Here is a 22,898-nt window from a genome sequence, read left to right as displayed (position 1 = left end):
AAGCGCATGGGGCAGGTGCACTTAGGCAGGGTTGCCAACTTTTAAGTTCAGGTTGGAGTGAGATTTTTGTTGTTTCAGGGGTAGATATGCGGGTGATTGGCACAAATATTGTTTTCGATCTTGATTTAGTATCAATTCATATGTAGATAGCCTACTGTATAAGGAAAAATAAGTTTGCCGTAGCACTATTTTAAACGTTTCTTGGGTTAAATTATATGTGCTTGAATTCATTTATATTCACTTGTGTGTGTGTGCTTATGTAAGTATCATTAAAGATATTAGGATGTAAGTTATTAACGTTTTAAAATGTCACATTTAAAGAAATCTAGTGTTTGATCATATCTAAATATTTATTAAAATGCAAAACTGCAATACTTTTTTGAGCAACTAGACTAGATGCATGTATTAAAGAGCCATACAGGTACCTACTGGGTAATGGCATTACAAATAAAAATTATAATTTTTCTTGCCACAAAATGACTCCAATTTGCCTCTTAGAATTGGAATTCTCTATTTTAACCTTAATTACTACACTAATTGTAATATAAATAAGAAAAATATTAGAAGAAAAATATTTTAAGTGGACATTAATTGACAATAATTATGCAACAAATAGTATTTAGTACCAAAAGATACTCAAAATATTCAATAAATACAGCTCTGGGAAAAATTAAGAGACCACTTAAAATGGATTTCTCAATGTTAAGTGGTCTCTTTAATTTTTTCCAGAGCTGTATTATTGAACGAAAATATAGAACATTTATTTCATTGAAAAATAGTTAGGGTGAATAGTCACATTTGACCATCAATCTATAAGTATGAGTGTGATCAATTAGTAAGGAATACCTGAGGGATAAATATAGGAAAAACATTAACATTAATGTTAACAATGTTAGATCTCCATCACTCTCCATAATAAAATGATCCTGTAAATATGGTTGACGTAATAATCAATGCACACTATGCTGTACTGTTTACCAAAACTTGCTGCAAACATCTGTATAGTTAAGCTGTTGTGTATCCGCTTAAGCCATTCAAATGCATTGACACAGCGCTAGAAGTTTTGAGAGCTCCATGAACCACGTGACTACACGCGGCGCTGCGAGATGAAGGCATGTCGCAACTCTGCTCTGGCTTTAACTGTTATGCCACATTAAGTGCGCCAAAGCAGTGTTTATTGTTTGAATTTCATATTCAAACTTAAAAAAAAAAAAAAGTAAAAGCTTAGACTTTGTTTAATATCAATAAAAGGTTTGGCAATTTGGCGTGAGATGAAGTTGGGCTGAGTGAGACCGTGAGACTGAGCCTGAAAGCGTGTGTATCACGCCAAAAGCGTGAATGTTGACAACCCTGACTTAGGGCTTGTCCGAATCCACTTTTGCTAGTTTAACGATGGAAAAAAACGGTCGCCGCTATTGACTTTAGAGCAGGTTTTTGTTGGTCAATGGCTCAGTCTATTTCAGTTGCCTCAAAATAGCAACGCACCAACAATGCGCCAAAACCACCTTGTTTTGAGACCAGATGGGCGTGAGTGCATTTGCTATTAAAACAACATGGCGCTGGATGTGAAAATGATAACTGCGTTGGGCTGAAACTTGCAAAAAACACTGGCATCGCATTGCGCAGGGTGTATGATAGGGCCCTATAAGCCAAAAAACTTCAATTTTCATGGGGACTTTAAGGTACATTTTTAACATTGTCCTGAAATTCACAATATTCCCTAATTTTATAGCGCATCAAAGTTATAATACTGAATATTCAGTGTATCGCCCATATAAAACAAAGTGCTTCTATTTTTCACCAGTGTACTTTAAAATTATAATTTCAAAAGTTTAATTTGCCTGAAAAAAAAAAAAAAAAAAAAAATGGATTAAGTAAAATATTTTTCAGACTTCTCATTTTTCATTGGCATGTCATGCCACATCCATCACCTAGTGATCTCAGCTTTGTGGCCTCCCTCATTGAAATTTTCCTAATCAGTTTCAGACTCTTGTTCTCTATGACAAAGGGTTTATAATTCCCAAAATGATTTGTTATTGCTTTGTTATTGGAAATCGTATTATATCAGCCCTAGCTGTTCAGCAGTGATCAACATCGACCACAAACCTCAGCAAAAACATGTGGCTGTAGAAATGAACTATTGTGTGCACACATGGTTTCACTTATGTCGGATAGCGATGATTACATCACTTGATGCATATCAGTGTCTTCCAGTTGTAGATTGTTCATGATTGCATAAATCGCAACTATGATCCCTTCCTGTGCTCAGAAGTCACTGTATTGCTTCATCTCAGGGACAAAATCGTCCCAGTTGACGGGATTCCTGCTTGCGGGACGCCTGCCTTTGGTGATGATGCTGCGTTGAGAGATTGTGTGTAATGCCTAGGGGGGTTGGGGTGTTGGAGGGAGTGGTTGCCAGAGCGACGGGTAACATATGCGACTGGCGCTGCACCCCTCAGACAATGGCAGCGCTGCTTAGCATTCAGAGTGTGAGGCTTCCCACCGCCTGCCAACAATCGCCTAGGTCAAAGAGAGTCTCACACACACACCGCCTGCCGCAACCCCATTCTTAGTTCCAACACATCTTGTCACCTGCTTTTCCACTTTTTCATGTCCTTCGCAAACTGTACAATCAGCCATAAATGCTTATCAGGAAAATGCTACACCAGTAGGGATAAGGAACTTTCGTTCTTGAAGGTGAAGTGGGCAATTTTCTTTTATTCAATAAGAGATAACTACAAGTAAGCTATTTGTAGGAAGCTATGGCTTGCTCTGTGATAGGGCTGGCCACAATATTTTTTTCCATATCATATGGTATTAATAGTTATCACAACAATATTAATTTACCATTAATGGGGACGGAAATGCTTTACACATATTTGTTTGACCTTGAGAATGAATGTAAACTCGTTTGTTCCCACTTAAACTCCACAGAGTATCTACCTTTTAATGTAGGGCCCCATGACTTCCATTTTATTTTTCCCAAAATTTTGTTTTCCATTAAATTTTTTAGTAGTTCTATGTTTTATGATTAATATAAATGTTAACAATTTAATCAAGCTTTTAAAATGTAATCAAATGAAAATGATAACAATTAATTTACAACAAAACATTACATTTTTCGTCAAATATATATATTAGGGCTCTCAAACGATTAATCGCATCCCAAAAAGTTTTTGTTTGCATCATTTATAGGTGTGTACTGTGTATAATTACGTATATTTAAATACACACTCATGCATGTATATATTTAAGAAATATTTGCCTGCGTATATATATATATATATATATATGTATGTGTGTATATATATATATATGTATGTGTGTATATTATGGCTGTCAATAGATTACAATTTTTGATCTCGCAATTTAATCGCACCTTTATTGTGCGATTAATCGTGCGCTTATCGTGAAATTAAGCATACGCCATTTATCTTTTTATACACATTAATTTTGTCATGATTTGCTATATCCAAAGTAAACAATCAGATTGAAGGGTGATTCTCACAAAACTGTATTTTCTGAAAGCTTCAGGGATCATTGGAGACTCCAAAAGGACACCAAATAACCAAATATAAGGATTCCATATAATTCTATCGTTCGCGAACCGGACATCACTAACGTAACGTACATATGACAAATCAAACATTATCCTTCCTGAGTGTGTGTGTGTGGAAACAATGCAAATGTACTGAAATGTGTCTGTACATGAATGCAGCGCGATCAGTGATTGAGAGTGTGCACATACACGTTCTTTGCGCATCAATATAACAAACTTGTACGACTGCTGTGAGTCACCAACATTGCGCTCTTTAGAAACAATGGCAGAATACGACAGAGCTCGTGTTTTAAAGCAAAGCACACATTGAAATGAATGATTCACTAAAAACGTGATGTGAGTCTCTATTCTCTCTGATATAGCTGATGTGATCAGCCTGGCCTTCTTTGCATTAGTGCTGTTTTGGACTGTTTGAATTGATTTGATTACTGGATCACTGAACACTTTCCCAGAGTTTAACAGCGTAAAATGGCCTGATCACAAGCAGAGAAGCAGAACTGGGTTAAAGAATGGAAATGTCCTTCTACCAGGGTTACAAATAAAGTACTCAGTGTGATTCTGTTAAACTCCCGACTTCTAAGATCAAATAACTGCGTGACGAAAAGTATGTTAATGACGCAGCTTCACGTACTTCTGTAATTTAGTTTTTTTGGCATCGTTGCCTACTAAAATTTGCATTCCCGGTGCTAAATATCACATAATTGGGGTCGCTTCAACCCGCGGACATGAAAAACAGCGGATTGGCAACACTGAGCCACGCTTCCCTTTGAGGGCGGGGACAATAACAAAAGAAACACGCCTCTGCTGCATGCTAGAATCTCTGAAAAACAAGCCGATTTCAACCTCAAAGTGTATGCTTTTAAATATACCAATACTGCTATCTCAAACAAGGAGAGGCTTCTTCATAATCTCAACTAACAGATTCTGCAAAAAAGCGAAAACACCAAGCTAACATAACATTACTTAGCATAAAGTTACAATGTTATACACTTAGCGAACCATTAGTAGGGATGATAAATACTCAATATGCCTAGCTCAAGTTGATCGCTGTCGTGTTGAATTTCGCAAAGTGTAACTTTAGATAACAAAATGCATGTGTAAAACCTAGTACACCGCATCCAGGAACTTTTTTTTAGAACTAAGTTAGCTTTAGCTACTACCCTCTGTCTAAACTCTTTTTCCATGTTCACCGGGAACTTTACCTGCACGTTTATTTCCGCCTTGGTTTGTTTTTATAAACCAACGTTTACTGATGTTTTTATCTTGTATCTGTGTGTGTCGTAGACACTGTGTTGTGCGTGTATTTTAAACTTTACCAGTATCGTTACTCTAGCTTGATAGTGAGTACTAAAAGACATCTTATTTGTTTATATTCATAATGATAAAGTTAGATTTTTTATTACATGTGATTCTGACATGATGTCACTACATGCACTTCTTCTCCGCTCGCCTCAGGTAAATAATGCGCCTTTCAGCTGACGGTCGGCGTGGCACATTCATGTGTTTTGGGGGCGTGGCTTTGGAAAGAGCCCAGAAGGGAGAAGGTGGAGTGAATGGAAATAATGAGTTGTCTTTAAAACAGTCATGAGAGGTCTACAGACACTCAATTTTTATACTTTCTTTTTCAGAGTACTTACATTTTAATTATGTATTTATATATAAAGAAAGTTTAAACAAATTTGGAAAAAAAGTTTTTTAACCAAATCCTACCTACCCTACCTTTTTAAGTTTAAAATATTTAAAAAAAAAATGTAATATATTTTTCTCCTGGTCCTTATTTTAAATAGATCATTAAAATATCAATAATTATCGATATCAACCGATAAGAAACTTATATCGTGATACAGACGCATAACGTTAGTTGTCAAATGTCAACAGAACTCAACTGCACTGTGTTGCCAAGTCCACGGGTTGAAGCGACCCCAATTATGTGATATACAGTCCCAGGAATGCGAATTTTAGCAGGCAGCCCTGCCAAAATAACACAAATTTTCCCCCCAAATGCCATTTTTTTCCGGAGATCCCCCCCGGAAAGCTATTGGGCTTGTTTTTGGCTAGTTTTGAGTAGCAATTGGGCGGGTTTTGTTGTAAAAAACTTGGCAACCCTGTTTGCACGCACGCTGGAATAAGTAACGTTAGAAGAAAAAGATGAGTGTAAACGATCTTTGCCGGTGTTGTAAAAAAAATAATTTTAGAATACACAGAGTACTTACCAACGCGATCATCATTTCTGAGAGAAATAGTAAAGGTGAATGCATATACGAACAAGTTCTCCGTTTAGGATTAGAACAAATTCAACCCAAGCGACTTTGATGACGTGGATGATTACGTTACTGTTTATCATCTGTCCATCATCCTCTAAAGCCCGCCCTGATAATTTCATTGGTCCGAACTGTTTCTGTTCGGGCATAATTACTCCTCTACGGATCAAGTCCAGACTGAACTGCCCGAGCTCAAATGTTGTGGGTGGGGCTAAGTTCGGCTGGCATCCAGGCTACAGTAGTGTTATATTTATGTCATAATTTCTTGGAAGTTGAACCAAACTTTTATTTTGACGGATTGTGGTGAAGATCTTTCAGTTTTAGTTTCAGTGTGTATTTGATGGTAGTTTTTTTCTCAAATGAAACGGTGAAAAGCTTGTGAAGTGACTGGAGATGAAGTTCATGTGTTCATATATTGAGATGGCAGATGCTGAAAACACTTGCCTGATCATAACCCTTCTTTTTCCCAGTGATATTCCTCTGACTTATTCTCTTTAGTAATGTCTCTTCTTTCAACAGTCTTTCTTCAAATCTCCCTCTTGCTCACTCTCTCTCCTCCCTTATCATGAGTGGACATGCCCCCTACTGCTGACTGGCTACAAGTTTGACTCAGTCTGATCCACTTTCAACAGCGTTTTTCAGAAATGGCTGTTGTGCTTTTTTTGTGTTACCAGATATTACCAAACAGAACTGAAAAAAAAATTGGTCAAACACGCAGATAATCCCACCCCAAACTCGTGCCTTTGGTTGAGCCATTGTTTCAGGATAATCAAATAAACAGCAATGTTTGAATAGCACCACAAAAGTACAGTGTTTACACTTAATCAAACTACTAGTGTCTTACTTATAGTTGGCTTTCTATGTTAAGCATTTCAATAACACTTTACTTGTGAGTCACTTTCTGTGAACGGTCTAAGTCGTGTGATGTTGGCCGCAGTCTTGCTGCAGTACAGTGTACATGGGCTGCATTTCATTTCATGAATTTTATATACGGTCAGTGACCGTATTCCTCAAAGTGTAATACATCTATATGTATAAGAGTATAATATACATATCTCCAGATGAGGGCCGTAGGGTACAGATCCTCATTTTAACAAACGTCAGCTATGCAGATGTGTTCATAGAGAACAGTCCTGAAATCATACTGCGCCTTTATAGCGCAGCCTGACCTGAGGATCACGTAGCAAGGAATCTCTCTCTCTCTTTCTCTCTTTCCTTCCCTCTCACGCCCTCAGCTGTAGACCCTCTGCCTGCCACGTAGACATTCTACTTCTGGTTTATCTTACTTTTCCTTCCTCCCTTCCTTCCTTCCTTCCTCCCTTCCTTCCTTCTTTATTTCCTTTTTATACTTTAGTCATTCCTTCCATCTTTCTTTCCGATCTTTTTACTACTTTCCTCCTTTTAAACTTTTTTCCCCTTTCCCTCCTTTTTTTATACCTTGGTCCTTCATTCCCTTACCTTTTCCTTCTTTCGTGTCCTTCCTTTATTTTCTTCAGTTCCTTCAAAAAATTCCTCACTTCCTTCTTCCCTTTCTTTTACTTCTTTCTTTCTTTCTTTGCTGGTCCTTCCTTTACTTAATTGTCTTTACTTCTTTCTCTACTTCTTTCTTTCTTTTTTTTCTTTTACTTCATAAATTTTTTCCCTTTATTCCTTTCCTTCAGTTGCTTCTTTTTTCTTTCTTTTTCATTTACTGTCCTTCCTTCCTTTTCTTAATTAATTTCCTTCTTTTCCTCCTCTTTCTTTGTTTCTTTCTTTGTTTCTGTCCTTCCTTTATTTAAATAATTTTCTTCTTTTATTCCTTTCCTTCAGTAGCTTCTTTCTTTCATTTACTGTGGTAATTCCTTCCTTTACTTCCTTCTTTTCTTCATTTGTTTTTCTTTCTTTCTCTTTCTTTCTTCAGTCCCCTTCTCTCTATCACTCCATATGGTGCCTAATTGGATTTACAGTAAGCTACTATGAAAGTACTATGAAAGTTTAAGGCTACACAGTTTTGCCATCTCATCCTTTGCCATTATCTGTACTCGTTCTACTAGCAGTAATTAAAGAGACAACATTTAGAGACTAAAGGACCATCTCTTTCCAGAGACCATGGCACTAATAGGATATTTTCAAAAGAGATTCTTATTAACAACGGTCTCAGTGTCTCAAGAACCCAGATGACTTTTAAATGAGTGCTTTTGGAAAACTTGTAAATTCTTCTCAAATTCTCCACACCTGTTGGTACACACTTGCGTGTCCTGCCATCAAAATAGTGCCATGACCATGCAAAGGGATTTGGTTATGCAATGGAGTGCCAAACTGTGAACACAGGAATCAGATCAGCCTGTAATTCCAGTAAGTCGTGCCTTGTGTCCTGCCTTGAGTCGAGCGAGTGTCACCTGTCAGTTTTAACCTGATTAAATAGCCTCACGGGCCATCCCCCAGGCTGTATTCCTCAGGTGCACCCCTCTGAACTCTGATTGGGTACCGTGGATGTGTCCCTGATGACCTGGAATATAGGTTTTCAAAGTCAAATTCTCATAGGAGTGATGGAAATCCTCTCGCCACACATTATACCTCTCTTCCCGGCTGTTTTTTTCCCAGCTCTTACTTCCCCATCCCCCTTTTTTCTCAGAGTTTAGGTTGGCAGAAGGCCAGAGAGGTAGAGGGGGGTGGGGGGAATGGGAAAGAGAGTGCAAATCGGAAGGCAGGATTTCACCGAAAGACTAAAAAGTGTTCACGAGTGCATGAAGCGCATGAAGGAGGAAAGCCAGACCTCCTCCACTTTCCCCGAAACCATGTGATCTGCTCATCTCTCACTTGCGTACACGGATACTGTAACTGCCGGAGCCGGTTCCTGCTCTTTTCTTTCTCTTTTTCTGTCACATCCATCCATCTTTTTCGCTATACATGTCTATAACTGTATGTCTGTTCTGAGCCGCCCTGTTGCTCGTGTCACGTAACATGACAGTGCAGCATTTATTATAAACTCTTTTTCCCTGTTGGGGAACTTCCTTTAAAGAAGACAGGCCGAGAATAATGATGATATCATAAAATGTTTCAGTTCCTATGACTCCCATGTCTTTTAATAACTTGCCACCTGTAGCCTGAACATGTTCAGGTTATCATTATCAATTTCTTGGAATGGAGTAACAGCCGTGAAGTGGTACATGACTTTTAGATCGTGGGACATTTTTGGTGGTCAAGTAACAGTGTTCTGATTTTCAGCAAGGAATTTAGCAGCTTACTTTTAATATTTTCTATTTGTTTAACATGTTTGCATACACACTGTATCCAAAAGTGCGCCGATCCGTTTCTCACATATTTGGAATTCCATGTCAGGATTTCTGTCTGACATCTTCCTGGCTGGTTGATGTACGGGGTGCACTGAAAGGGGGAACTGGACATTTTAGAGAAGGGAGGGAGAAAATGTGTTCGTGTTAACTTTCTGAAACCTTTGCTCCAAATGCAAGTCATTGGAGGAAGTGGACAGTAATATTAATTGGTGTGAAAGAGTCTGCACCATTATCGCCGAATGAACTGAATGTTTGCTATTACAAAACACAAGGATTGCCGTTTTTGTTGCTAATATTTCATGTTTCACAAACTTAAACCTATTAGAGATTTTCTCTAACAGTACCCTTCCCAGAATCCCTCGAGCAGCGCTATCACTGGAGGAACGCATGTTTCCCACCCACTCTGGGGTGACGGCCGTCTACAGTGTGAGTGATAACACACATATGTACCCTTACAGTCATTACACATCACTATAATGTATATACATAGACAATCCCTCAGGCTAGAAATAATCTTTAAGTATGTGAAAGTGTGTGGTCCCGTTGTACATAGTTACTGTGAGTTCTTTTACCATTATTATAAGCAGATGATAAAGATGCCTTTATTTGTCTAATTCTTGGGGTACGTTTCTATCTGTCACACTGGAATAAATGGTCTATTTTAGGTCAACTACTGTTATGGCACTGCAACAGTCTGAGGAAAATCTTGCTGAGCAAATTAGTTCAAGTTAGTTAAACTGTCAACATGTATATAGCTAGATCAGACAAATAAAAGCATCTATATCATCTGCTAAAAAGGAATAAAGATTTTAATCTATTGACATAAGTAGTATTTTAGTACAATAAACGTTATACATTTTAGTTTTTTTTTGTTTTATTTCTCATATCTTATAACTGGTATCAATCTCAGACAGGTTTTGTTAAATATTTTGCCAGGTCGTCTTAGGCAAATGGAAACCCTGCTTAAAGAGGTTGTTCCACATTATTAAAAAGGATAGTTCAGCCAAAAATGAAAATTAAATACCCCATGATTTACTCACCCTCAAGCCATCCTAGGTGTATATGACATTCTTCTTTCAGACGAATACAGTTATATAAAAAAATGTCCTGGGTCTTCCAAACATTATAATGGCAGTGAATGGCAGCCCAAAATTTGAAGCTCAAAAAAGTGCATCCATCCATTTTAAAAGTTAATAAAAGGCCTTCTGAAGCGAATTGATGGGGTTTTCTAAGAAAAATATCCATATTATTCAAGTTATAAAGTGAAATATCTAGCTTCCGGCAGACCGCATTCTGTATTCAACTTGCAGAAAATGCGTACCTGGCGATGACATCTTGCGGATGTAAGCGTTTTGAACTGCGAGAGGCGCTACACTTTCTTCATAAGTTGAGTACGGAAGGCAGTCCTCCGGAAGCTAGATATTTTACTTTATAAAGTTTTAAATATGGATCTTTTTCTTACACAAACCCAACGATTCACTCCAGAAGGGCTTTATTAGGAGCCGTGTGGATTACTTTTATAATGGGTGGATGCGCTTTTGTGGGCTTCAAAATTTGGTTTGCCCTTCACTGCCGTTATACTGCTTGGATTAGCCAGGACATTTTTTTCATAAAACTCCAATTGTATTTGTCTGAAAGAAGAATGTCATATAGACCTAGGATGTAGTTGTTCATTTTTGGGTGAACTATCCCTAAGCAAGTCAGTACTCATGCAATATGGGGAGAAAGAAAGATCTTTCTTAAGATAGTAAGCATGAAATGGTACAATGTCTTGCAAAAGTCATGAAAAAAATATTTTGCGAAAACTGAATATATATAAGATTTGTGAGTGATTTAGAAGAACTCGGTCAGATAAAGGCTTAAGGAACGTTTCTGTCAAACCAATTAATTGTATTAAAGGGTTAGTTCACCCAAAAATGAAAATTCTGTCATTAATTACTCACCCTCATGTCGTTCGAGACCCGTAAGACCTATATTCGGAACACAAATGAAGATATTTTTGTTGAAAGCTGGTGGCTGAGAAAGGCTTCAGATAGGCCTCCATTGGCATTCTGTAAACTTATACTCCCAAGACCGATAAAAGGCACTTAAAATGTCGTTACAAAGTCCATCTCACCACAGTGACTCTACAATAATCTTACGATGCGACGACAATAGTTTTTGTGCGCAAAAAAAAATCTAAATAACACCTTTATCCAGCTTGTTATTGCCTTCCGCGTGTGCCTCCACGACGCATGCGCGAGAATATGACGTAGCGCCGGGGCTCGGGATTCCATGAAATGCACACTTAAGCCCCATTTTGAGCACTACGCCGAGACCTAAAGCACGATCAATGTAGAATCCAACAGCTTAGACACGCGCGTCTTCCTCTGATTGTAAACAAATCGCTTCTGGGTCATATGTCCGAACGCCGGATCTGCGTCATATTCTCGCGCATGCGTCATGGAGGCACACACGGAAGGCAGTAACAAGTTGGGAAAAAGGTGTTATTTTGATTTTTTTTGCGCACAAAAACTATTGTCGTCGCATCGTAAGATTATTGTAGAGTCACTGTGGTGAGATGGACTTTGTAACGACATTTTAAGTGCCTTTTATCGGTCTTGGGAGTATAAGTGTACAGAATGCCAATGGAGGCCTATCTGAAGCCTTTCTCAGCCACCAGCTTTCAACAAAAATATCTTCATTTGTGTTCCGAATATGAACGGAGGTCTTACGGGTCTCGAACGACATGAGGGTGAGTAATTAATGACAGAATTTTCATTTTTGGGTGAACTAACCCTTTAAAAGGGCAGCTATAAAAAAAGCCACGGTTGAGCAGCAAACAGGTATTTTAAGCCACTGGTGTCTATTTAAAGTGTAGTGCAGTATATCTCTACAAAGGTATTTCCAACTTCCAAAACATTTTAAACAACTTCGCCCATGAGTATATCAGGGCATTGCATCACATGCAGTCTCTTGTACGTTACGTGTGCACTAGTGAACGTGAGCAATAAGTTGCTGGCTGTAGTTCACTTAACGGCCACTGGTGTCACTAATAGCAAGGGTTTCTAAATTCGGCATATAGCCCCTTTAACTGAAAGGGGCAATGGTGTGATGCGCTGTGTGTAAATGTTGTTTCTGGTTATTCCACAGGTATCCAGACACCCTGGTCCTCCATACCCAGGTCATGATCTCAGCAAAACCCACCCAAACCTGGCAGGCACCCCTCCGGGCCACGCCTCGTCCCCAGCCCTCTCTCAGGTATCAGTCCCTGCCGGCGCCTCGTACCGCTTCCTCAAGGGCTGGGAGACAAGCGGAGGGGTATGTACCAACACCCTCAGCATGTCCACATCCTCATCTGTCTGTCTACACAATTGTTTGCTTAATTACCTGCTATTTTATCTGTTAAAGGGGTCATGAATTGCATTTTTTTGTTATTTGAGGTCCAGTTATAATGTTATCAAGATTTTTACATTAGAAAACATACTAATTTAGAAATAATAAGCTATTTTCTATCCTGTTTTTGACCCTCTCTTTCAAACACTCTGTTTTGATAGGCATTCCACATTCAAGACTTGGAAGTAAACACCCACTGCTATAATTGGGTAACAGTTTTGCATATTAAAATAATTTCAATGTCCCCGACATTACACATGTGTATTACAACTTCCGATGTTTAAAAATATCCTGTTACATGTGCCATATATACGGTAATACGATATATCATGATAATGAATGTGCATTTATTTTTATTGTTATCATGGGCACTTCAAAATACAATGAAGAATTTTTTGTGAATTATTCAGATTTTTTTAACCCTTAAATGCATACCTCGGGTCTTTAGCGACCCGGGACGTCATTCACTACCCTCCTCCTCATTCATTTTTTTAAGTTAGACATCAACCTTCTTAGTATTCCTCAATCAATTCATTATAAACAATATAACAAGAAAATAATAATCAAATAAAAAAAAGTTATATAGTAAATGTATAAATTTATATATAAATATTTACAAATATATTGTAAAAAATTATATAGGGTCCCTAACGGCCAGAGGTGTGTAAGAGTGAACATATATTTTTTTTCTGCACAACAATAATTGAATCTCTAATCCTGGAATAAGTGCAATTCACCTTTATTCCACAAGGTGGCAATGTCTGAGACACAATGATGAAGTGACGTTTCACTCATACTTTTCTCTCATACATTTCGTCACATACTTACCGCAACCTGAAAACGAAACCATAATAAGTATGATCTGCAAAACTTGAAATGGCTCAGCGATTTAGGGCAGAGCAAGTACTGAATGCAATCACATATTAGTGTCACTGTCACTTGATGGTGGATCTGGTAAAGATACTGTCAGTGATCAAAATATTGATTTTGAAGATGCTGAAAATTATAGTTTCGAGAATGTTTTGAGATCGTGAATATGAGCCAAATGCTGAATGTACTGGGAAATGAGCTCTGACGAGGACGATGATGGTATAAAACATCTGCTCAAACTGAACCCTTCCAAGCTCCAAAAGGTAACAAAATATATTTTATTTTATTCTTCTTTAATTGTTACACTAATTTCAGGAGAGTTTTATATTATCGCGACAGGTAGAGATCCACAGTGTATAGACCCGGGTCACTAAAGACCCGAATATGTAAGAATGATTGGCGAAACATGTATTTAAGGGTTAATGCATTTTAAGAACACTTTTCCCCATCAACTGGTTAAAATGCACACTACCACTGTATGCTGCATCAAATAGGAATGCGCACTCTGATGTAAACAAGCCCACAATGGATGAGAAGCGCATGGCGTAATGAGTGAAGTAGATGCGCTGAATGAAAATGCACATTCACTCTCTGACAGCAGATGGCATTGATGGAACGGCAGAAATGCAGCTGTTACCCTGGTAACCCCTTAAAGGGGTCATGAACTTGTTTTTTGTATTTTTTTTATACTGTTGTCTGAGGTCAACTTATGACGTTTGCGTGGTTTTTACATTCAAAAACATCATAATGAATAAGTAATAGGCTATTTTCTACCCTGGTTTTGAGCCTCTTTCATGGAACGCTCTGTTTTTATGGGCGTGCTGCACTGAAGACTTGGAAGTAAACGCCCACTACTATGATTGGATAAGATTTGCATATTATAATGAGCTTTGGCTCCCCCGTGAGTATACGTGAGTAATTGTTTTGAAAGGGTGTGGGAAAACGGCAACCGGAATGATTTGTCCCACATGGCTCGCAAAATGTCTTTATCAAACAAACACAAGGATTTATCTCCCATCCGCCCGCGATTAATTGGAATGTTATTTTGAATTACTTGGCCCACCCGATCGGTGGATATAACCGCGAACCGTGCATCAATAACACGCACAAGCCACATTGCAGAGTCAGACAAATCAGCATGATCAAAACCTCCACGATTGTATTTTTCCTTCAAATATCAAGTTAAGAGAGTGAACAACGCACATCAAGAAAGGAAGGTTATTTCACTGTTTAAGATGTATCACCGGCCTGCCGATGGGCTGTTTTAGTAGCCCAAAAACACAAAAACAAAAACACTCAAAAAAAGTGGAGTGTTCCTTTAATAAAAAGAAACGTATTGTAATGTCTTTCTGATGACAAAACAGAAGTTGTCGCTCACTGAAGCTTTTATTCAGTGAATGGCTTGGATCAGAACAATAACAAAAGCAGCATCCTCTACGTGCTTTCTTCCGTATTCGATAATCATATATGATAACCCATTAAGTGGAGAAGCAAAGGAAAGAACAGCAAATCAGAACTATTCACAGTTTGACTGCGGCGCTACAGTATAAATACTCTGTACATATCAAACCATCTGTAACAAACAAAGCAATAGTGACACATGGTAAAAACATTGTGACATTACTGTCGGATTCAAGATAATCGTCACTGCATCATCTATTATTTTCAGTTATTGATAGTGGCCTGCGCCAAACGGTGTCTTGTTTAAAAACTGTTCCGCAGTAAAATGAAGGCGAGCAAACAAGTGTCTTACTGACGCAATCTGGAACTTCATTCAAATAGAGTTCATCCACGCTGTCTTAATGTTATGATCACAACTCGGCACTGCAAAATGTCTTGTAGTCCTCAGAGGCATCTCTATTGTTTTGTTACTTGAGTAATGTGTTTGCGTCTCTCTCGTATTTACAACTACATAACATGCGTGAATCGGTGGGCGGGGCTAAAGAGGCAATGATGTTGAAGTAGGCGTTGATTTTTCTTCTGCAGAGGTGGCCTTTCATCACACTGTTACGTAATAATGTGACAAAATCCAAAACGAGTCGTTTGGGCAGCTTGGTTTCCATAAAAACTAAAAAGAAAGTTTTGAGTTCTGAAACTTACAGGGTATTTAACAATCAAAAGATCAAGGGAAATTTTATTTCTCAAATCATGACCCCTTTAAGACAGAAGAAAACTTAACTTAACTTAAATTTTGGTCTTGCTATTTTTTTCTAGGTCACCTTGTTTTGTACCAAAAATTATTTTTGTTCTTTGCCTTTGTTGGGTCTGAATTCAATGTGACATTTAGACTTGTGTATTACATTTAGATGTCTGATGTTTCGTCTCACACACACATACGCACAATACAGAATGCCAAGGTTTTGTGTTATGAGTGATTTTTGCACCGCTCTCCTCACCATGGTTACAACCAGCCTGAAGGGACACTGTCGCTATTTTATAAATAGTGTTTCCAGCTGACACAGGTGCTGTAATGATCCCACGACTTTCACACACACGCACACACTGGATGGATATATACACACTCTGCAGACACTTTTAAATACACTGTTGCTGTGGATTGATTAGAGGGTAATGTATTCATCTGGGTTCTGTCTGACAAAGAAATGAAGTCAATATGCACATACTCACACAGCTAATGATGATCTCTTTTTTGAACAGCGCTCTTGCTATTTTGTATCCTGTGCTCTGAATGAAAATCGAGCTTCAAAAAGGAAGTTGTCTTACCTTTTCGCTGTCTATAATTCACTCCTTAGCCTCAATATAACCCGGCTCAGAATGCAGGCTCCACCCCACTAGTGTACTCGCCACAGACGCAGCCAATGAACGTACAGCAACCGACTCGACCGGTAAGCACTGCACTCCGCATAGGGTGTTATGGTCATCGCCCTCATCTCCAAACCTTTTTTTTTTTTTTTTGTATTTTATTAAAAAAAATTGCTGGCAAAAGTTACAGGAGTGCATATGGTGTGTGATATGAACTATAGACACAATAATCATTGTTTATCATAATTTACTGATGATGTAAACGATATGATTCGCGATATAGTTGTTTTATCCAAAGATCAGCTTACTGTATTTATAAGGTATAATTCACCCAAAAATGTAAATGCTCATCATGTACTCACCCTCATGTCGTTTCGTTTAAATTCCAAACACAAATTAAGATATTTTTAGGAAACCTGAGAGATTTCTGTCCCTCCATTTAAAGTCCATTCCTCTCAAACTTAAATGATCCATAAAATGTCATAAAGGCATTGTAAAAATAACGAATCGAGTGGTCTAATCCAAATCCAAGTCTTCTGAAGAGACACGATGGCTTATGATCAAAAGATTTACAACGACGCATATACTGTTGTAAACATGGACGTTCAAATGCTCGCACAATGGTCAAAAACAACAGCGAGTAAATGCAGAACTTACATTTTTGGATGAGTTAAACATTTACAGTTTGGGAATAGTCATTTTGACATGCTTTCTGTTCTGCAAGTTCTCCAGCAAATGGATGTTTTCAGTGTAGACACGGTTGATAATAATAGAACCGTTTTAGTGCCGTAAATTATAATAACATTTTAGATCACATTATGAGTAATGAGGAGTTACGAGTAGAGCACATAGTCTGCTCATTCATTTAAAAGAATATTATAAAAATTAGAAGTGTGGTCCTGATGTTGTTTGACTTACTGAGTTTATGTGTCTCAAACCAACTTATTAATTAACTAAATGTATTAATATAAAGGAATAGTTCACCCAAAAATTAAAATTATCACATAATTTACTCACCCTCAAGCCATCCTAGGAGTATATAAGACTTTCTTCTTTACGCCAAACACAATTGGAGTTCTATTAAATAATATCCTGGCTCTTCCCAGCTTTGTAATGGCTCTGAATAGTGTCCAAGTTTTTGAAGCTCCAAAAAGCGCATCCATATTTAAAACTTTGTAAACTATAATCACTCTGGCTTCCGGCAACGGCTGTACATTCCAGCGTGAATGTGCGTACGGCCGTTGCCAGAAGCTAGTGGTTACAGTTTATAAAGTTTTAAATATGGATATCTTTCTTACAAAAATCCATCGTTTCGCTTCAGAAGGTATTTCAGAAGGTATAACCCCCCGGAGTCGAATGCATGTGCTTTTTGGAGCTTCAAAAACTCGGACACTATTCAATGCCATTTCAAAGCTTTGAAGAGCTGAAAGAAGAAAATCATAGACACCTAGGACGCCTTGAGGGTGAGTAAATGTTTATTTTTGGGTGAACTATTCCTTTAAGACCAAAAAATTAAGATTTAAGACCAGCCAATAAGACTACCTGCTCTGCTGACATGTAACACAACCCTGCTACACTACTCTTTTTCCATTTGTAATGGAAATGCAAAGTTATCCAAGGTAGACATCTGTTATCCTCACTGTCTCTCTATTCTTTCTCTTCTTTTGTCGCTCCTGATGACCTCAAACTGTTATCTCCTTCAGTTTGTGACGGGACCTCGGCCGACCCACCATCAGGTAAATCCCGCAGACCCAATGTCTCTCTATCCTATTAGACACTTCTGCATTTGCTTCTGGAATTTGCTTATGTGTGTAAAGATCTGGACTGATACCCGTAAAGTTGTTGTATTTGCTTAATGACTAATTATTTAAAATTTTAAAAGAGAATCATACTATGACTTAGCCTGGTCCTACCAGACTCTCGTATATTTCATTTGTACAGAGAGTCTGGCCACTCTCCATTGACAAGCATTAACTTCCTTGAAGGCGTGAACTCTGTTGAAGTTTAAAACTATTGGATCTGCCATAACCAATTGCTAAGGTTTGGTCATGACGTATGTCATCTCAAACTAGCGCATGACATCAACGTCATTATTCTCAGCCACTCCCTCTGTTCGCTGATTGGACCGGTTAAAACTTGACCTTGGTACTGAAGGAAAATGAAATGAATGAAAATTGAGCGGAAGTACGTTGGAGGGCGGAGCCAGGCTAACTATGACTGTCATTTTACAAGGTTGTTTGATATTGTGTTCTGTGCCGCCCAAGTGTGTTTTTGAAATACCATGGCAACGTGTATCCCCATCAGTTTTGCATTAAATATATAAGACCACTTACAGCAGTGCAAATACAGTTTTGAGCACATTGGTTCAGGATTTTATTGTAATTTGAAAAACCAAGACTGATATGGTGGTAACGGTTTCAGGAACAGTTCTGTCCGCCCCAGATCACCAAAGCAATTCCATTGGCTGAAAGAGATTTCAATGGGTTATGCTAGGGCTGCTCGATTATGGAAAAAATCATAATCACGATTATTTTGGTCAATATTGAAATCACGATTATGTAACACGATTATTTCACATGACTTTGGGAATGTGTTGTATTTATTAAAAATACACCTTTCAACAATTCAATTGAAATTGTAACATTTGTTGTACTTTTTGAACTATTAAAATAAATAATATAACATATATTCAAATCAAAGTATAAAAGTATTCACGTAAAAATGATAACCACAAATAAATAAGATCAACAATATGGTTCGGCTATGCTTTCATGTACGTCTAACATTAGTTTTCAGGTACAGAAATGTATCAAATGTAAAATAACATTGCATATTTGAGTGCATAAATTAAAGATTAATCCTATTAAATTTACAAAAGCTATTCAATCAAGAGCAGTGAGTGATGTCCTTGTCTTTTGTTGTTTGACATTAAACAGACAGCAGTAAAGGCTACTGCCCCTTTAAGACCTCGCGTCTTCTTTATCGACTGTATAAAGTTCACTTAAGGCATATACAGACTATGTCTGCAAAGATACTCATCAAGATGGACATGTTGACATACGTTTTGTGTGAGTTTGTCCGTTTAAGAGCAAGACTTGAAAGAGAACTCAATATTTGCGCGCTGAGAGACGTGTGCGCGCTCTCGGAAGAACGCACAGAGACACATTTTCTCACAGCGCGCGCGGCTTCTCATTCTAAACCTAAACCCTAAAGCACTAAACCCGCGTGATGACGGTGAAAACGACTGGTCATATTCGAAAATATGGCAGCACTCGCAATCTCGCATGCATTGAACAAAGTTTACAAAGAGAGAATTATTTGAAAAATATGAAGGAAAAAAAGGACGTTTACACGGCACCCCTGCTCTCGTCAGTTTTTGTTTCTTTATTAGATTGTCATAGGTCACTCTGTTTAATTTTCAAGTGGTTAAACAAATTCGTGGTGTTGCCTTGCGTTGCAGACACTACCATGTAGCAAATCTTGCACGAAACATATTTCTGCTATCCTCTGATTCCTCGAAGCCAAAATGTTCCCAGACAACGGAGTTGGTTTTGCCTTTTTTGCTCACCAAACGCTGCTGTAACTGCCCTCCTTCTGCCATCTTTACTCGCGCCGAGTTTTTAAATTCCAGCGGATGATATGCACACGAGACTCACGACCTCATAGAGATTTGTGGGTTCGGGAGGGGCGGATGTGCGCGTGCGCGTTTCATTCAGAACGCAAGGCAAAATAATCGATTTTTCTCGATTGTACTATTTTGGTGATCGTTGGGAGGCAAAATCGAAATCGAAATCGAAATTCGATTAATTGCACAGCCCTAGGTTATGCTGGTGGGGCAGAAATTACGCTCCATTTAGTTTCTGTTTCTGTGAAGCCTCTCCGAAAAGCACTATGTGCTCTGATTGGTCAGCTGGACCCCAGTGTGTTGTCAAGTCAACTTTATTTGTATGGCGCTTTTAACAATGCAGATTGTTTCAAAGCAGATTCACAGTGTTTAACAGGAAAATAATGCAACAGAATTTTATTCAGCTGTATAGCTGTTCTGGAGAAAACAGTGATGTCATCAGCTCATTTCAATTATCATACAGCGACAATGTGGGCATTAGATCAGTAATTAGATTAGTAATTTAGTTTATATGGTTAATTTAGTTTAATAATTAGATTTATTTGGATATTTAGTTGAAAAATGTAGTGTCCCCCACTGAGCAAGCCAAGCCAGAGGCGACAGTGGCAAGGAAACCAAAACCCCATCAGGTGACCTAATGGAGAAAAATAAACCTTGGGAGAAACCAGGCTCAGTTGGAGTGCCAGTTTTCCTCTGGCCAATTAACAAACAGCGTATGATTATTATTCTGGCAACTTTACAGTTCAGAGGTCATAATAGATCGGAATATTCGAAAGATCGGAGGCAGCAAGCCGGAGACAGGTTTATTGAGGATGATATGTCGATTAAATAATTATTAAATAGGAATAATCTAAATATCAGAGTCATCATGCCGGTGACGGGTTTATTGAGGATGCCGTATTGATGAAACAATTATTAAAGTGCAATATTCGAAAGAATGGAGGCAACACGCCGGAGACGGGTTTATTGAGGATGACATATCGATTTAACAATTATTAAATTGTAATATTCGAACAATCAGAGTCATCACGCCGGAGACGGGTTTATTGAGGATGCCGTGTCGATGAGGCAATTTCAGGGGGAGACTAATTGACATGGTCTCTTGTTGTGACCATAACCACGAGTTTCAACGCACTACTAACACAACTCAACCAGGCTTCGCCCCCCTTTTTTTGCATTTATCTTGGGTGGGAATTATTTAAATGAGGAAGATTGTGACGTGTACGTTTCAGAAAGAAAACTCAAGACTACTATTGAGGCGTTTCAGGGAGTTCAGAAACGGTGATATAGAGAATAACTCTCTTTGCAGTGACTTTGTGCTTTGTAACTTTGCAGACCTTTTTCATGATCAAAGAGCAACATTACACACTAAATAGTGCGTCATTTTGTTAAATGTTCAACTTTAGTCATAATAGTTCTTAAAGAGGACCTTCAACACTAGACTTATTCATATTCGCATATTAATGTATTAGCTCGACGGTGTAACAAGCTTCCCGTCCTTAAGAACCAGACATTAGAAGTGTCTCCTCTGACTCATCCATTTCTTGTCTTTTCTGAAATATCGTCTAAATGATGATTTGTATTCATGTTTTCTGATGAGCAGATGTGCGATGATGAAGACTGACATTGATTGCTAATGCCTGCTGTTAGTGCACCTTTTATTAGATGAAATGCTTATATGTGTCACTTTCCTGAGCAGAATCATTGTTGTAAGTGTCTCGACGACTCGTAACCAAATGTATTCAGAGGTCATTATGATCATTAGAATGTAAGTTGCATTGCTGAATTCATGAGCAGCATTACACGTGTCTGTACATGATATTCCATCCGCTGTGATTTGGTGTTTCATTACAAGGAAAAACTTCTTTGTCATTTGTTGTTGCTAATAATTTGTTTATGCACTTTGCGTGTAGTCACAAGTCCATCCATGCATGTGTGTCCATATATGCATCTGACCTTTAAGGAAAGTTGAATGACTTTCTGCCTCAACCTGCCACGCATCTCTCTTCCAATGGCTGTGCTCTTCACAGGGCTTAACCCTATAAAACCTAATGTATCTGGATTTGATATGCAAATTAATCTAAATTACCTACATTCCTTCTATAGTTTAGCAAGTAAAAGGCCTTTTAGCAAAATTCTAAAAACATTCCCCTAGGGATAGTTCACCCAAAAATGAAAATTATCCAATGATTTACTCACCCTTAAGCCATCCTAGGTGTACATGACATTCTTCTTTCAGTTGAATACAATCGGAGTTATATTCAAAAATATCCTGGCTAATCCAAGCTTTATAATGGCAGTGAAAGACAGCCCAAAATCCATTATAAAAGTAATCCACACTGCTCCAGGAAGTTAATAAAGGCCTTCTGAAGCGAATTGATAGGTTTGTGTAAGAAAAATATCCATATTTAACACACTTGATGAAGTAAAATGTCTAGCTTCCGCCAGACCGCCTTCTGTATTCAAGGCTTTGATTAGCCAGGGCATTTTTTAATATAACTGACTGTATTCGTCTGAAAGAAGAATGTCATACACACCTAGGATGGCTTGAGGGTGAGTAAATCATGGGATAATTTTCATTTTTGGGTGTACTATCCCGTTAAGGTCATTGTTTACGTTTTTGTTGTTGTGAATCTTTACTGATTTTTGTCAAGTAAAAGTTAGAATAACTTTTATAACCTATAACATGTTTTATCATCTTAAAACATATTATTGGATGATACAGAGTGACAACTGATATTTATATGCATTTTAATGCAAGTAGTCTGCTGTACAATACTGTTCTAAAGATCTCATTGATTTACATTTAGAAGCCTTAAGAATTTCATCTTACTTTTTGGCCATATGAATAGCAGCAACTGCACAAAATTACATATTTTTACTTTTGTTTTGGGCCTCAGTTTTTACAAGCTTCATATTCTCCTATATCATTCTATGTGAGCCATACAAGCCTGATGTATCAAATATGATACAATGATGCAAACGTTTTTATAGATTTAAAAAATAATTGTAATAATGTCCGGCATAATTTATCTGCACCAGAATTATAATAACAAGAAACAATGTAAATGCTTAAACGTTTATTATTGAATTGTGTGCACAGCAGATAGAATATAAGACTGATTGACATGAGGGAGCGTCAGCTTAAAGATTTGCAGTACAGAACTGGG

General features: G+C 38.0%; 1 protein-coding gene across 2 annotated transcripts in view; it reads left to right on the top strand.

The window, feature by feature from the left end:
• The window catches only part of eif4g3a (eukaryotic translation initiation factor 4 gamma, 3a), a 78,583-nt gene that overhangs the window by 8,221 nt on the left and 47,464 nt on the right, over positions 1-22,898 (top strand). The window contains exons 2-6 of one of the 2 annotated variants that reach the window (XM_079844841.1): positions 9,449-9,521; positions 12,228-12,395; positions 12,632-12,679; positions 16,094-16,186; positions 17,807-17,839. In XM_079844841.1, coding sequence (XP_079700967.1) covers positions 9,449-9,521; positions 12,228-12,395; positions 12,632-12,679; positions 16,094-16,186; positions 17,807-17,839 — 415 coding nt within the window. The remainder of the gene's footprint in view (positions 1-9,448; positions 9,522-12,227; positions 12,396-12,631; positions 12,680-16,093; positions 16,187-17,806; positions 17,840-22,898) is intronic. The other variant, XM_079844842.1, reaches the window with a different exon arrangement.

Source organism: Gobio gobio (assembly GCF_949357685.1).
Source record: "Gobio gobio genome assembly, chromosome: 19".
NCBI lineage: Eukaryota > Metazoa > Chordata > Actinopteri > Cypriniformes > Gobionidae > Gobio > Gobio gobio.
The sequence above is the reverse complement of the archived record's forward strand: the minus strand, read 5'-3'. Positions and strand labels throughout refer to the sequence as shown.